This window comes from Alligator sinensis, unplaced genomic scaffold (genome assembly GCF_000455745.1).
Source record: "Alligator sinensis unplaced genomic scaffold, ASM45574v1 scaffold308_1, whole genome shotgun sequence".
NCBI classification, from domain to species: Eukaryota; Metazoa; Chordata; order Crocodylia; family Alligatoridae; genus Alligator; species Alligator sinensis.
The window spans coordinates 2082922-2099574 of NW_005842041.1; the positions used below are offsets into that span (position 1 = coordinate 2082922).

At 41.7% G+C, this 16653-nt stretch overlaps 1 protein-coding gene across 3 annotated transcripts in view; it reads right to left on the reverse strand.

The window, feature by feature from the left end:
• APBA1 (amyloid beta precursor protein binding family A member 1) overlaps positions 1-16653 on the reverse strand; it is a 112597-nt gene that overhangs the window by 19196 nt on the left and 76748 nt on the right. For all 3 annotated transcript variants that reach the window (XM_025202993.1, XM_025202992.1, XM_025202991.1), the window contains 4 exons: positions 12250-12289; positions 7562-7707; positions 1270-1302; positions 126-212 (listed from right to left, as the gene is read on the reverse strand). In XM_025202993.1, coding sequence (XP_025058778.1) covers positions 126-212; positions 1270-1302; positions 7562-7707; positions 12250-12289 — 306 coding nt within the window. The remainder of the gene's footprint in view (positions 1-125; positions 213-1269; positions 1303-7561; positions 7708-12249; positions 12290-16653) is intronic.

The window sequence follows — 16653 nt, forward strand, 5'->3', positions numbered from 1 at the left end:
GGGACAAGTAGTGGTGACACAAGGCGCGCCATCACTAGTTCTCCCTGGGGAACTCTCATCCACTTTCATCTGGACGTAGCCAGTTATAGGTGCCAACCCTGGCAAAAGTTTCTCTTTGTCTATACCTGTGTGTCTGCATTCAATACTTTTATTCTCTGTGTCGAGATGAAGAGGTCCACTTCAGTCATTGGTTGAGATTCACCTTCTGGTGCCTGTAAATAAAATGGATTAGAGTCAATATGTGCTTTAGAGAACATCCTTCATAGCAATGTTAGATCACAAACAGGGGCGCACCAAGACACAGTCACCAGAACAGCAATGCAAAATAGAGTGTCTGATTGCAGAAGCTAAACACAAAGCTATGGAAACTATATAAAGGAATGATAGCAAGCTAGATTAGGTATTACAGCCTTTGACCCCGCAGCCAATAAAAAAAACACAGAGCATCATGAATTGTATAAACATTCCATGGAAATCCAAATGATTTTTCTTTTAACATGTATGCATCTTTAAGAAAGGTTTTTCAAATGAGTAATAACAGGACTATGGGCAGCTCTTGCCTAGAGGGTTTCTATACAAGCTAATGACAGCAACTGCTCAGGCTGTGGGAAATATGCATGTAGCAGGTGCAGATTAAGCAATTTATAATGCAGTTCTGGTAAGAGGGTCTTCATGGTCAGAGAATAGAATGAGAGAGCATTAACCCACTCCAGAAGTTGTACCTTTGTAAAGACACAGAGCAAATGCTTGTACTTTAAAACTGAAGCACCCAAGAACTCCATAAGCAAAACAGATTATTAAAGTACGAGTCAATCTCAGTGTATAATTGTGTGTATATACGTAAACTTTTTTTTTGCATCCAGCAATTTAATATATTTGCAAATTGACCAAAAACACACTTTATAGAGGGATAAAATACAAAAGTCACTTCTTTTAGTCTGACATTTTACAGAAGTAGAACCTTCGCCATATCATTCCTGTTTCTTTAATAGGAACTTTTGGTTACTGCCTGTTTCCATTTGGTAAATCCAATCTTTACCCTATTTCTAACATGAAATGGCTAATGATAAGCAACAAAAAAATGGCCAGCTAGGCAACTGATTTTTGAGAAATGTCAACTTGTGTGGTGACTCAGAAACAAACCTGAACAAAAACTTGCTGGATGCAGAAAATAAAAACACAAAATCAAAAGTAAGAAAGGCAAATAAATAAATAAATAAAAACCAAAAGAACAGGCATAACACCAAGCTGATGGAGGTTGTACTGCACCTTCTTCCTGCTTTTGGCTAATTTCTGGGCCATCTGCTTAGCATGGAATAAACAGAGATAGGAGAATGGTTAGAGCAGAACTTGCAGAGACTCAGAGTCAAGCAGGGGTCTACACACTAGTGCCAGGGCTTTGTCTAGTAGCTGTTCTAAGTTAGTCTCTGCTTGGATTCCCTCCCCCCTGCCCCTTTTTGTTGAAAAAAAAGTTTCACGTTTACCACAATAGGTTTCAGAACATAAAGAAAAGAAAGAGAATTAAAAAGGCATTTTTAATTTAAAGGTTACTTTTTAAAACCAGATTGCTGTGGGTTCTTTTCCCTTCAAAAATAGAGGGCCTATTCTCAGTTACAGTGCTACAAATCATGTTCAACTCCCATGAATTAAACAGAGAGAGATCAATGTAAAACTGGTATAAGTGAGAAAAGGACCAGAGCCATAAATATTTAAGCTCTCTCCAATCTAAAGAGCCTAGATGCAGGCTGTGTAACAATATATACAGACTAAACGTAAAGGAAAATACTGTCAAAAACATTAAAACTTCCCCCCCCAAAAGTAATGACAGAACAGGCTATATTGAAACTGTCCTCTGCACAACCCCAGGTATACCTCTGCCAGCCTTAAGATCATGAATTTGGGAACCAGATCCCCCCCTCACAAATTGGACAGGGATAGTCCCATACTATTCTTGATATATCCAAATATCTGCTCTGGGAGAGGAGCATCCCCTCTACATCTCTTCTGGAAATAGTCTGCTATTGTAAAGCTTTTAACTATAATAATCCGTGTTTGGGCTATACCCAAAGGGACTTTCTATCCTGCTCATGAGAAGAGATTGAGATCCTATATTATAACACACAGTAATAATCATAATTCTTGTCATATTATCATGCAAGCATTTATAAATGGCCTGCAAATATTACCAGGTTAAGTAAAAATCCAAGGAATCTGATGGCTTGCTTTTATGGTCCTTCTTACTGGGTAAGTGCAATACTCACCATGCTGGCAGATTTCCATTTTAGTTCCAATTTCGCTAATTAGCTGTGCGTGCTTTGTATGTGGATCTATCATGTCTTTTTGTTTATGATAATATATTACTAATAATTTGGTCCAGAGATCTCTGGATCATAAATACACTGAATATTTCATATTGGTCTGCACCAGTTAACTCTATATGTATTACTTTAAAATGCTTTGAAAGCAGCAGTTAATGTGTTACCTAAAATGTTGCTCTTTCTTTACCAACAAAATCAAACTTTCATCTCTTGCCATGAATAAAACATATGGTAAGGTATGGCAACAGCAAACTACTACCATTAGACCTGACTCATGGTTAAAATCTTTGCATTAATTTTTTTGTCACAGCAAATCAGAGATATTATTACTGTTTTGAAAAATAATGAACATGTTTTTTTAAGTAATGCCTTGTCTCAACACCAAGACTCAAAAGAAGTGTGCCAGTCACCGAGGAAAGGGAAAAAAAAGCTTGTTGGATGTGTGCAGCAATAGTCAGTTTAAAGGGAAGCTAAAATAACTTTTTACTCAATTTGTCTGTGACTCTGCTCTTGGCTTCACTGGAAGCAGTGCCAGACCTTTGTTTTATTTTACCTTTTTGGAATACCACTTTCAAACATGTCACAAAACCCTAAAAAATTGTATACCTGTGTTTAAAAAATAACTGATGCTGCAGAGAGCAGCTGAAATCTGTAGCTGTCAAACGAGGTCAGTGAAAACGATATCAAAATGTCTTCTGTGCAAGAAAGAGAAATCTGTATAATCTGTCAGATTATACAATTAATTCTCAATACACTAGTTAAGGGTCTCTTTGACATCCTTACATGGGTTCTGTTGTACTCATATTCTAAATTAAATATTTCTTTTTTAACAAATACATCGAGGAAAGACAAATTCAGAGTATTCCGCCTTGTGTAGGCAATATTTGGTATGTTTTATCTATATACGATTGGTCTGTAGTGTCTAAAGAATGTAATTAAAAATGCTTTTTAAAAGAAACTTCATTTTGCAGCTAAAAAGGTCATCTACAATTTCACTTTAATTTGTCTTATAACCAGGAATCCTGGTTTTCTTCGTTTAAAAATTGCAAATTCTGACAAAAATAGCAAATTCTGATTAAAACCTCCAAAATTTGCGTTTTCCCATGATTACAATGAAATGCGGATATATATAGGTGTCAGTTGAACACAGTGTTTTATTGACATATTTACAATTTTAAAGCAATTTGGGAGCCTACCAGTGCCTCAATCATTATAATAACAAAATACTAAATACCTATACACTTTGGTGTTTGATTATGGGTTTTTTATCATGGAAAATCAGAGCTTACCCTGACAGCTTTGCTCACCAGGACATGGATTCAGCTGTGGCTGTCCCCTGCCTGCTGCTTTGTGGCATTCAGGAGCCCTGATATGCTGGTGCCCTGCCCATGCCATTTCCCTTTACTCCTGACCCCCAGCCCTGGTGGTGCCTCTCACTCCCCACCTGTACCCTTCATCCAGCCCTGTCAGAGGGGGCTCCCAGCTGCCAGGACGAAGGGGCAAGGTCTGCAGCCCCCTGCCCCACACAGCAGTACCTAAACCCCAGATGCTGCCTGTGGGAGGTGGTGGTTGCTGTGACAGAGTGGAGCCCAGCTCTCCCTTTCCCATGGCATAGCTGGAATGGAGTCCATGGCAGGGGGCGGGGGGCAGATGTGGGCTGGCTGCTCAGGACTCGGGTGGGGTAGCTAGCTCCCCACTGCTGTGCACACTCCTGGGGTAGGGGGCACATGCCCTCAGATTTGTGCACAGGGAGGGTACAGAGATTAGAAAAGAGTGTAATGAGTGCCTTTAAATATCCCAGGTCACCCATTTAATACTCTCTCAAGCTTGTAGTGAGTGGAAATTATAGCCTTCAAAAGGCAAACCTTAAAAACTGGACCCAATATACATGTCAGAACTATGTAATGTCTATATTGCAAAAACACTATAGTGTCCTGTTGATACTACGTTTGCTGCTGTTTCAGAAGCAAACAAACAATAATTCTTAGTCTTTTTATAATGCATTATCCTCTCAGATGTGTCTCTACAAGTGCATTAGATCCAGGAGCAGGTTACTCATGAGTACACTACTCATAAGTAAATGCTCCTGGGCAGGTGTCTACACATGCAGAGAAGCAGGAACAGATTTGCTGTTAATGGCAGCAAACTGCTCCCTCTTCCTACAGCCTTGCAGTGGGCTCCTGCCACCACCAGGGAGAGCTCTAGGCTCATGCCCATGGCCTGGCAGGGAGCATGGTGTTAGGAGACACTTGTCTCCTGGCTCGGGCTGGGAACTGCTCCCTGTGCCCCAGCGGCTGCCTGCTGCTGGGGCAGGGACAATGTCCCCCTGACCCGGCAGCAGGAAGGTCCTGGCCCTGGCTCCCCGACTGGGCAGAAGACTTGGAGAGAGCTGCAAGGGAGGGGCAGGTCCCAGCTCCCTGCCCCAATCTGCCAGTGGGGCAGCTAGCAGCGAGCCCACAGCTGCACATGGATTCACTGCCCAATTGAGGCACAGGGCTGGGACCTGCCCCGAACTGGGACAGATCCCAGCCCCCACCCACAATTTCAGGAAGGGGGCTGGAAAGCCTATTCTCTGCTCAGCTCTCTGATTGGAGAACAGGTGATGGTGGAGCTGGGCGGGGAACAGGCCAGCCTCGCCAGTTTCCCCAGCCCCTGCCAGCAAGGAGCTCCCAGGACTGGCTCCATGATTGTGGGGCCAGTGCTGGGAGACCTTTATCTCCTAGGGCTGGCTCCATGGTTGTGGGGCTGGCGCTGGGAAATAGAGGTCACCCAGCTCCCCATTCCCTGATTGCAATGGCAAAGCAGGGGCTTGGAGCTCCCTACTGCCGGGGTAAGAGGACACAGTCCCCACCCAAGCTCTAGTGACAGAGCCCGCCCCAGCAGCAGGGAGCTCCTGGGGGCAGGGAGCTATCTCCTGCCCCCTGGTGACCAGCTGACTGGGAGCAGATTTGCTCCCAGTCAGGCATCTTTGTGAGTGCTACCACACAGTATCTAATTGCAAGTAAATTTGCTACTTGCATTTGCAGGTAGCAAATTTACTTGCAATTAGCGAAGTTTACTACATAGTAATCATGTGCATATGTAGACACACACGCTTACTGCACAGTAAAGCTTCTTGTGTAGATGTATCCAGAGTGTTGTACAAACTAATGGACACTGAAATGTATCCTTGTGTAGAGCCACTGAAATACTATTTAAACTGTATTTTGAGAGCTCTCTGGTGCCTTGGCTATGTATTCAGTGATTAATTTCATCCTAAGGATGAAACTAATTCATTTTCACTGGAAGTGGTCTCTCCAGTCTACAGAAAAGCCACACTAATGGTATGACAAGGAAAAGCTTGCTCTGCAGCAGCCCATGTACCAACTACTTATTGAAGCATTATAATATGTTCACTGGTCTTATCAAGGTCCTCCATGTAGTATTTGTCCTATGAATAGATTTTGTTTTCCAAACATTTCAGCCAGCACTCATTAATAGTACCCATTAATAGTACATCTACTTTTAAAATAATTTGTATTAAGAATCTTCCTTGGTCAACCAAATCTTTGAATGGTTACAATATAATTCCTTTTCTTAACAAAAACAGAACTTTTTCAGTATCATTAAAAGTATGATATGGATCCATTTTTCCTTTTGAAAGACTAGCTGCACAAGGGTGAAGGGAAAAGAGCCGTTAAGTGGAAACAGCAATAGATTCTTCATGTTACCAGTGTGTAGATGAATGTCTTCAAAGTAATGCACTTTTATAACCTGGCTGAATACAGTGGCAAAAAGGGCCCAAGAAAAAATATTTCTATGTATAACACAAAGGTATGCGACTAAAGCAAAAATGAGGGGAAAAGATCTGCAAGGCAGACAAGCTGAGCAATTGTGTACTGAGAAGCTCTCTCTTAATTACCAGAAAACTTTACCAAGGACTATTGGAAAGAAAAGGAACATTTTCAGAAAGTACCTAAAATTAGCTACTGACTTCAATGGAAGATGTATGCACTTTTAAGAAAAAATCAGGCCATTTATTTTTACATTCTTAAATTCAGGTACCCAAATAAAATAAAAAAAAGAGAGAAAGGATGCTCTATTAATTCACAACCTTTGTTAGCCATTTTTAAAAGGAAAACATTTCAATAGATTCTGGATGTATGCTTTAAAAAGGATGTTCACAACTTATGTGTCCCTACTGGGTGTCTAACTGAATTTAAGTGCCTAAGTACAATTTTTTTCCACCATATTTGAGTCATGGAAAAACTATTACTATAAAAGGTGGGTGGGCCTTTCTTCTCCTCACTGCTTTTTTGTGGCTAAATCTTAATGGTAAGATGGCAGTATGTTACAAAAGCTGATACATTAATAAATGCTCATGAACTTGAACAGGGTGGAATAGAGTCATATGTAGGCACCTAAGTCCACCTAGGCCCCTCTCAGATGTTACACTTATGATGTGATTAATTTGTTAATCACACCATAGATAGTAATTCTACCACACATTCAAGCAATTAATGGTAAGACAAAAGAAGAGACCAGCCACAAAAATGTTCTCCATTATATAGAATTTCAGCTGATGGGTTCCCCTGGCATTTGGCAGGCTGAAACGGTACCATGAGAAGCCTGGCATCAGAACCAATCCCCACGCTTTCCATGGTGCCCTATGAACATCTGGGCTGGCTGGACTCCCCACTTCCATGTTGTGTGATTGGGATCTGACAAGTTTTATCCCAGATCCCCGAAATTGCATCTCTTGCCGTACATGTGTGATGTGCATGTGCACATGATACTTGTGTGTCATGACAGGATGCATGACTTTTGGGAGCTGGGATAAAATTTCTTAATCCTGATCCTACAATTAGGTAACAGTAACCTCCATGAGAGGTGGCTAGCAAAAGCATGTAAGTATTAATGTAATACAATTTTCACTGCACACCCAATTTGTAAAAGAAGTATATGGGTTATTAGTCTCCCCTAAACCTATTATACATGATACGTATATTGTGAAAATAACTTAGACCACTGTTAGTATAGACTTTATCATCCTGTACAAACTCACTTATCCTTTCTTCCTCAACCCACCCCAAGATCAGTATTAAACAAGTGGTAATAACATCTTTCAGAACGAGAAGTTAGATACCTAAACTTTGAAACAGTGCATTATCCAGCATTAGAAAACTAGCACGGTGTAAGCATGTGACCTACACATCTTCAGTTTAAAAAAACCCCACCATGTCATACAAACCGTGGGACCTCACCTTGATTCTGCTGACAGCTTCCTGTGCCTGCATCATTCGCACATTCTTAGAGGGAGTTTTGTCAGACAGAAGCTGAGTGGAGCCAAGGTAATTGGCAGCAAAAATGATTCCATCAATTAAGTCTTCAGGATCACAGGGTCCAGGTACTATAATTCAGAAAACAAAATTGCTGAGCAAAATTATGTATTATTCCATGGAAAGAAACATCAATAGCACTACTTGAACCTGCACCTGATGGCTATAAAAGCTGCCCTGTGCTACCTGACAGCAGGACATCCAACACTTTCAATCAAGACACACAAAACACTGAGCACATGCTCTCAGCATCTCTGCAGTGGAAACTGCAACTGCTAATCCAATCTGGCTGGCAGAAGTTTTTTCTTCTCTAAGGCAAGCTTCACTCTGCAGCAAAATAGCCTCTGTTTCTATGTAAGTACACAGACATCAACATGTTTAACTTGTCCCTTCCCACTTCCAATACTTATGTTTTGCCTAAGGTAAACACATCATCAGTAAGACAGTCATAAATAAAAAGAAGGCTAATGTGTAATTTAGAGACAACTACCAGCAACTTGCTCATTCAACAGTGGTGATAAAGGGAACGACAAGGCAGCGCATCGCCTGAAAGCATTCTACAAGTTTGAGATTGGTTTGAGAGATGAGTTAAAAAAACTGCCATGTCATATTCGAGGGTCCATACTTGTTGCCAGACCTCTTTACAACAGTCATGCAAGGGTTTGGATTAGGGGATAATTTTTAATATTGATAAAGAAACTGGCCTTGATATATGAACTGATGTTAAATGTAAGGGATTTTTAACTGAATGGAAGTATAAAAGTATCAAACGACTGGCTCAAGTCTTGCAAGCTGCTGAATGATCTTAATTCCTACTACAGGCTCAGTTCCTGTAATAGTTTGATGGGCTAAAGATTTTCAGGCTAATTACTTAAAACTGATGTGGTCCTCTCTATCTCAAAGATTTAATCTATGACAGATTGGATTTCTTTCTTTAACTCTTAAACTTCTCATGATCTTGTACACTGTGGTTGTATCTACATGTGCATACTCATGTGCTGAAATAAACTCTGGTGTTTATTATTACTTCCAGGTGCACATTTACGTGTGTGCCTGGGATCGCAGCACATTGAACCGGATCAGGCCCAGCTGGCAGGTGGTCTGGGGCAGGGGTCAGCCTGCCAGCCTGGGGCTGTTCTCCCCTACTCAACAGGCTGCAGAGGGGCTGGCTGGGGCACAAGAATGCTTCAGCATGGGGGCTAGTTGGCAGGCAGCCCCCACACTGAAGCACCTTTGTATCCCAGCCAGCTGGGCAGTGTCTCCATGTGTGTGGAGTTTTTTACAATGACTATGCTGTAAATATAAGTACTGTCCTGCTGCAGAGTAAATCAGTTTACTTCAGCCGAATAGGGACACACGTGTAGACACGTGGTGTTTACTGCACAGGTAATTAGTCTACTGAACAGTAAACGTCTCGTGTTGACATGCTCTGCTTCATGCAAGAGGCTGCTTATTGGTGTGCAGATAAAAAAAACGGGGTTCAGGAACAATTTAAATGTACACAGTATTTACATTAGTGATAATTTTTGTTAAAAAAAGATCAATATAGCGTTGTCATGAAATTTAAAAAGATATTACATTTTATTTTTGTCAGGTATATAAAAAGCCCCACAAACTGTTAGGCTGCAGTGAATAAATTTATTTTGTGAAACAATTTTAATTGACTTGGGAACTATCTAAAGAGATTTAAAAGGCAATGAGGTCTATCCTTTGAGCATAACTCAAAAGTGGCTCAATCAGTTTTGATTAATGCTCCAATAATAAATTTATAGCCACTTAGAGCACAGAAAGTTTTAGCCCTCCAAAAATGTTAAGTTGTGATCAAGCAAAAATAGTAAATTTGGGTAAGGAAGCTAATCCTTAAGTCATACTTGTGTTATACCCAAAGGTCCTGGCAATGCTATTAATGCTATAATTAAGCAGCTTTTCTTGCCATGTTTTTCTTAAAGATAAAGGTCTACATTTTCAGAAGTAACTAGTAATTTAGGACAGCTAATTTTTAGGTGCCCTATTTTGAAACTGCTTTTCAGAGGTGCAGCTCAGTACTTAGATTAGTTATTTTAAAAAAAATGTGGCCCAAAGGGGTCCCCTCTTCCACTTTTTAAAATAAGGACTTCATTACATTTGGAGATTCTACAATTTTGAACACTGTAACCAAAACTTTGAAAACACACATTATTACAAATGCCACTATTTGTTATATGATATTTCAAGTAGTACAACCAGGAAGTATATTCACAGGGGGAAAGGAGCATCTCCTATTTGTCCATTATGTGCACACAAATTCAGAACAGAGAAATTGTCTTCACAAAAATCACCTTATGTGCCAAATTTGATATAAGCAAGCTAAAATAGCGCCTTTTCCCTGTTGGATAAGAATATATTATAGGCATTGAAGATATCTATCCAGTGAAAAGAAACACAGAGTTAATTGTAACAACCACCTTATGGGCTAGCACCTGGGATAGCTTCCCTAAAAACGAAACAGGAAATTTAAAAAATGTCCCTGACCTAAGTTTTGTCTGTCAGTCAGAGGATCAGAAGTGGTTCATAAATCTGAGGTTAGATCTTCCTATGGTATAGATAGTTCCAAAGGCTTCAATGGACCTATGACAATTTGTTCCAGCTAAGACTCAAGTTCCAGTTTTAAGAAGATGTTTTGTGCACCTCAAAGACTGAATCAGTCACGTTTTACAGAATTTAAGAGTGACTGTGTACCCTTCCAAATACAGCACACTGGAACAATTCAAGGAATACCAGGATGTTCAATTCAGGAAGCCCTGTTGCTGGCTCCAACTTTTGCCATTCTATATACTGAAAGGGAGAAATTCAAAAGCTTGAAGATCTGAATAGCACAATTCACTTAGAGGTTTCTGTTTCTTCCATGCTTCCATTACTTCATTATTTAATTATGTTTTAATACATGCAGGTGAATAATTATGTGTACACACAGAACACGCAGGCACACATTAACTCTAGTGGTGGATGAACATTCTTTTTGATTTTAATTTTAATTTTGCAAGAATGTGGCACCGGTGAAAGATACCATGTTGAGGCTCTAAAACAAACAGTCCTCTATCCAGGGGACATGTCCACAGGCAATAGTAATGCCACCTGCTACTCCACAGGCTCAGCATTAGTAAAGATTCAGCTTTGCAAGATGGATAGATTATTTTTATTATTATTTGAAGGCCCAAAGGGATCGTTATGATCAACTTATCTGACCTCTGGCCCTTGACATTAGACGGTACTTCAGGTTTCCATGCACAACCACATCTGCTTTGAATTCCAAAAAAGGACTAAGGTTTATTTTATATTCCTGTGGTCTTTTAGGTAATATTCATATCCATTCACTAGGAACTAGTTTGGGACTGTGACAGAAGGCCACCTCTGTTTCTCCCCAAGAACTCTGCTCTGTGACAATTTCGTTAGGATGGGCCCAGCAGAGGATACACACCTTACCCTATCTCTTTAGGTAACCTGAGCTGGATACATTCCTGAGGGAGGGGGGAAACCTGCTCCCTCTGCCTACGTGACTGGTATCACATACCTGGGTGAGGGGCTTGCTCCCTGGGGAGCTAGGAACTGCCAGTCTGCCCAGCAACTAGTGATGCATTTCAAATTGGTTGGCTGACAGCCAACAGGTGCTGGCCTCCATTGGACCAGGTAAATGAGGTCACAAGGGCTATATAAGTTAAGGACTGCCCAGGAGTGGGGAAGCAGCCATGAGGAAGACTGAGAGACAGAGAAGAGCTGGACCATCTGAAACTTGCTCTCTCTCTCAAAACTCATGATCAAGGAACTGCCTGCCTCCAGAGGGAATCTCCAACTGCCTCTGGATGATACTTGTGAGTAAGCTACCTGAGATCTAACTAGATATATAGCTTGCAGTATCTCAGATGCATGATCAAAGGCTACCCAGCCATGCCAGTTTGCTCTATGGGATTTCTCTGACATTGCCCTACCTTGTAGCCTATTCCAACCCTACCCCTTGTAACCAATAAAGTTCTCCTTTGTACCTAGCATGGGAGACTTATTGGGAGTGGGTCTAGATTATGTCTTGGGGTCTCCTTGGTTCGGCTAACTAAAGGAGACCATTACTTGTGCTTCTGACTGAGGGAAGCATCCCAAGTTCTTGAACTGAATCAAGTACCCTTGTGGGCTACTAGGCCTGTTTCCCAGGGTGCACAGAGCCAGAATCAAACTCTGCCCTGGGTGGCGGCCATGGAACCCCCAGGCTAGCGAATGTGCCCCAGGAAGGGGGTCAGCCAGATGTGAGGTACCCCCAGGGAGGCACTCAGAGCCTGGAAGGTGGTCGGGCGCAGTGAGGTGGGTGGCTCAATGCAGGAGTGCCCCCTACTGGCCTGCCACAGGGACCACCAATGAAAACTTACAAGAAGAAGGGAATTAAATTTTTCTAAACTTGTAAAATATAATTCTGGGCCTTGGTTTAAATCCTAGACGTATTCTACTTCCTCTCAACCAGTTCATCCAACCCTTGTTAATGTTTACCTTTGCAGTAAATAGATTTTTCAAAATTATTTTAATGGTGCAGTAAAATGCTATAATTATATTAACGGTTTTATACTTTTAAACATGTTTTTGCAGCTTACCTTCAACATAAGTTGGGAATGAAGCCAAGCTTTTTCTTGACTGTAATTAAGACAAACAGGATTTCAAACAAAACAAAGCATGCTCAAATATGCATTAAATTCCTTCCGTGCAAAAAAAAAAAATCACAGTGACAGTTATTAACCAAGGACAATTGACGGTTTGTTAGAAAAAAATTTAAAGTGTTTAAATTCATAATGTCAGCAATTATTAGAGGGTTATTATCCTGAAGTGTTGTGGATTCCGTTAGCAGTTCCATTAATTAGGTAATCTTACACGCAGTTTCTAGTCAGTCACTGGTATTAGATAGCTGCTTTATTGAGTACCCTGAAGTGCTGTGATCTATATATAGCACAAACAAGAAAGAGGCAAATAAAATCACATTCCAAAGAACTTCTAAGTAATAATAATAATAAAAAAAGAAATCTAGGAAAATTTAAACAGCCTTGCAATAATTCTAGACAAAAAAAGTATACACAGACCCAATCAGTTAACAGATTAAATATAATTTGGTAATTAGGAGCTGAGTTAAGCCAGTTTAAGTATACTTGGTGTTTTTTTAATAATAGCATTAATCTTAATGTTCTGGAGTAATGTCCTTTAATAGGGCCTCTAAAATGATGACAGATATACTATACTTAACACAAAACCACAAAGAAGTATATTGAACATTGATAGTTGTGAGTATTAGATATATCCTTTGCTTGTTTGTGTTGGGTGGGGAGTCTGATGCGTCTCAAATTAAAGTAATGGATTAGAGCGGCACGGGACCAAAATAAATAAATAGGTACACCTGAAATTTGGTAGAAAGTCATTGGAAGTTATACAGGTAGAATCTCTGATTTCAGGGTACTTACCATTTAGTTACACTGAGAAATAAACTTGTATGAGAGAATATGTTAAAAGCACCCCATGCATCAAAATACATTGGATAATGCAGTGCACTGCAACAAGATTAATATGGTGTATTATGACATGTGCTGCTGTTATACATAAGTAACAAAAGGAAGTCAAAGTTTATCGAGGTGTTGATTTGCCTAACTCTGTTTCTACAGCAGAGTAGATAAAAATTAATTTCACTGACTTCTCAGTGTGGTTATACTGATATAAAACTGGTGTGAAATTAGGATAACACCCAGTATCTCAGATTAGGTACTAGTAATTCTGTACATTAATGTATATAGTGCATCTAGCATTATACATATTTGTGAAAAGAAAAGAGGGTGATCTACTTAGGCATACAATCCTAAGTGGCAAGGAGATGTACTAGGCAGTCTCTTCCATCTCCTACTACAAGGGTACTATGAAAAGGTCACATCTTTCCACTTTTTACAACTGCCTACCTATAAAAAACAACTGCTGGTGGTAGAAAAAAGGTTCATTAAGCAGGAAGCCCAGTCAGGATATCAGGGCATCCTTGTAATACTTGGCTTTCTGCACAAAAATGACTAAATTGTATTTTAAACACAGGAAACCCCTCTACCAGGGATAATGTCTATGGAAGAGAAAGTTGTCACTGAACAGCTGCTCCTGCTGCCAAGACATTTAAGAGGAATTAAGTGTTGAGCAAATGAGATATTTGTCACCAAATCAGAGGAAGCTGCTTCTATGACCCTCCTGTCTATTGCAACGACTTAATTTTTATTACATTCAATAACTGATACAGATTTTGATCATTTTGTTCGACAGCCATCAGGGCAGCATAGCAAGTGGCTTTGATTGGCTGCATTCTGACAAGCATAGCAAACTGACCAATTGTAGGCTTCAGACCAAATGGAGACAAGCTTATTTATACAAATGCATTTTTAAAAAAAAAATGCAGTTGTTTAAGTGGTGGCATGGGTGCTAAGGTACATGGTTGACAGCTCAGAGGTTGCAAGTTTGAGGCCACAGCAGAAGCGCTCACAATACAATCTGTTGGATTCCAATGAATCTGCACATTCTGCTAAATATCTTGTCACAAGGACATGAAAAAGGAAGGTGAACTGGCCTATGGCCTGACTGGAGCTATTTGTTTAAACAAATGATGATGTGTCAGCTCTTCAGCAACCTGACTGGCTGGTTAAAACTTCCTTTTCAAGTAAACTAGAGGTGAGATCACACATTAGACTTAGCACGTGCTAACTGTAACAAATGCTAATCAGTGTTATGGTTGACTCTTGCTAGTGATCAGTTATGTGTTAAGGGTTAATACCCTCTCTAATGTGCACTGCTCAGACCTGTTGCTGGTGAGCAGGGCATGGCTAGAGCTGCAATTCTGCTCTGTCCCTGCCCCATTTGGTGGCTTTCTAGCTGCACTATAGGTCAGGACGGAAAGGGGAAGGGGTCTCCTGAAATGCTTGGATTGCCTCCCACCCCCCAACTGCTTTCTCTGTTCCCATCAGCTTCCCAATCATGCCTCTGATCCCAATTGGCCCCTCCACCCTGGATCACTTACCTTATACCCCAAACAGCTGCTCCACACTGGATCACCCCCTTGCCACCCTGATCAACCTGAGAGCTCCTGGGCTTCCTGCAGGCTGCACTGTCCCAGCACACCTGACTCCAGCCCCTGCTGGGCCCCACAACTGCTTGGTAGCTCCTCATCCCTCCACCCGCTTTTAACTGTAGGGCCTCATGGGGCCTGGATCATGCATGTGGGGGTAGTGGGATGCAGAGAGCCTAAGAGCAGGCAGGGAAGGGAACCCCTGCCCACTGCTGGTGTTTTTGGGCTGATCAAGGCAGAGATCTGGGGGTGGAAGGGCAGCAGAGGGGCAATTCAGGGACTAGCCATGAGAGTGGAACAGGCGATCTAGGCAGCAGTGGGTATCAGAGTGGCAATCAGGAGACCTGGGCAGCTGGGTGGGGATTGGAGTGGCAGGGCAGTGATCCAGATGGTAGAAGGAGGGGTGATTCCAGGGAATAAGGGGGTGGTTGTCCATCGGTTCCTTACCCACCTGCTTCCCCGTTACCCTCCTCCACTCCTCTCCTCCACCCTCCCTCCCCTTTCACTTGCTGCCCGGCTGTCCCCAGCTGTCAGTCCAGGGTTATAGAGCCCTAGATTATAGCTAGTCCACCTAGGAGCACCTTGGGATACTGGAGGACTGCAATTTGTATTTTATCTCAGGTGAACAGCCAGAAGTTAACTTAACTTGAGCTAGGTAGTACAGCTCAAAAACAATCCTTGCCAGAAGTGGTATAATTTTAAGATGCCTACAAGGGCACTTAGCACTTGTAAATGAGCTTTTAATATGCAATCATTCAAGTTTTAAGTGCTCGTCACAGGGTCTAATCATAACATGTAATTTACCATAAAATTAACTTTTCTTAAAAGCTGCAACCAAGCTAAAATAAAGAAACAAAATATATATCAGTGACTCTTTTGGCATCAGAAATGACATAAGGTATCGTCTCATGGCACGGCAAAGTAGAAATATTTACCTTTAAATCTTGGTATTCAAAATTTCATTAAAAGACTAGGCAGTAACTGTTGAATTCATCTGTCAAGTCTGTTCAACTGATCCTTGGGATTTTGTAAGGTGTACAGGAGCAGCTTACATGTAGAGACTTATTATTATTTTTGTAAGGACAGTATAGAGACAGGAAAGGCTGCTTATTAAAAAGTATAAAATAAAGCCTGATAAATCAGCCCTGCAATACATCTTGATGTAAAGTCTGTTTCATAACCTCTAATACTACATATAGTAAAATACTGAAGACTAATATGGGTAACATTTTATCTGATACCTTAACTAAAATTAATAATACCTAATAGCTTAGCAGTAGACATGCACCAATACATTGGTCCATATTGGATTGGCACTGATAAAAGGAAATTGACATTATTGGCAATCAACTTTTTTGGCCAGTGTAGCTGATAATATCACTGATAAATGCCACGTGGATGCATGCAGCTCCAGCATGCATGTGGCCAGGAATACAGCCCAGCAGCATGAAGAGCAGCATCCAGCTGGTAAGTTGGGGGGGTGGGGGAAGAAGGCATGTGGGGGAGGGAAAGGGCATGGTGGGGGCAGATCAAGGCCCCACAGTGAGGGAGGGAATCGGGCTGGGACAGAGACAGGCGCTGTCCAGCTGAGGAAGGGCATGGCATGAGATGGAGCTGCAGGCAGCTTGTCTGGGGAGGATGGGGAAGGGGGATGGTTCCCGTTGCTATGCATACCTCTGGTGGAGGCATGGGGGGCATGTGCCCCTGGATTTGTGCATGGGGTGAGGGTGGGCTGCCTGCTGTGGGCTCAGGGCCAGGGGCTGCTCTGGCCTCTTCCTGGTGGGGGCTGGGCCGGGGCTGTGTTTGGGGTGGGTGGGGTGGGGCAGGTGGCCCACCCGCCCTCACCCTACGCACAGATCCAGGGAGCACGTGGCCCTGATGCCTCCCCTGGGGGTGCAAGCAGTGGTGGGAGCCAACTCCC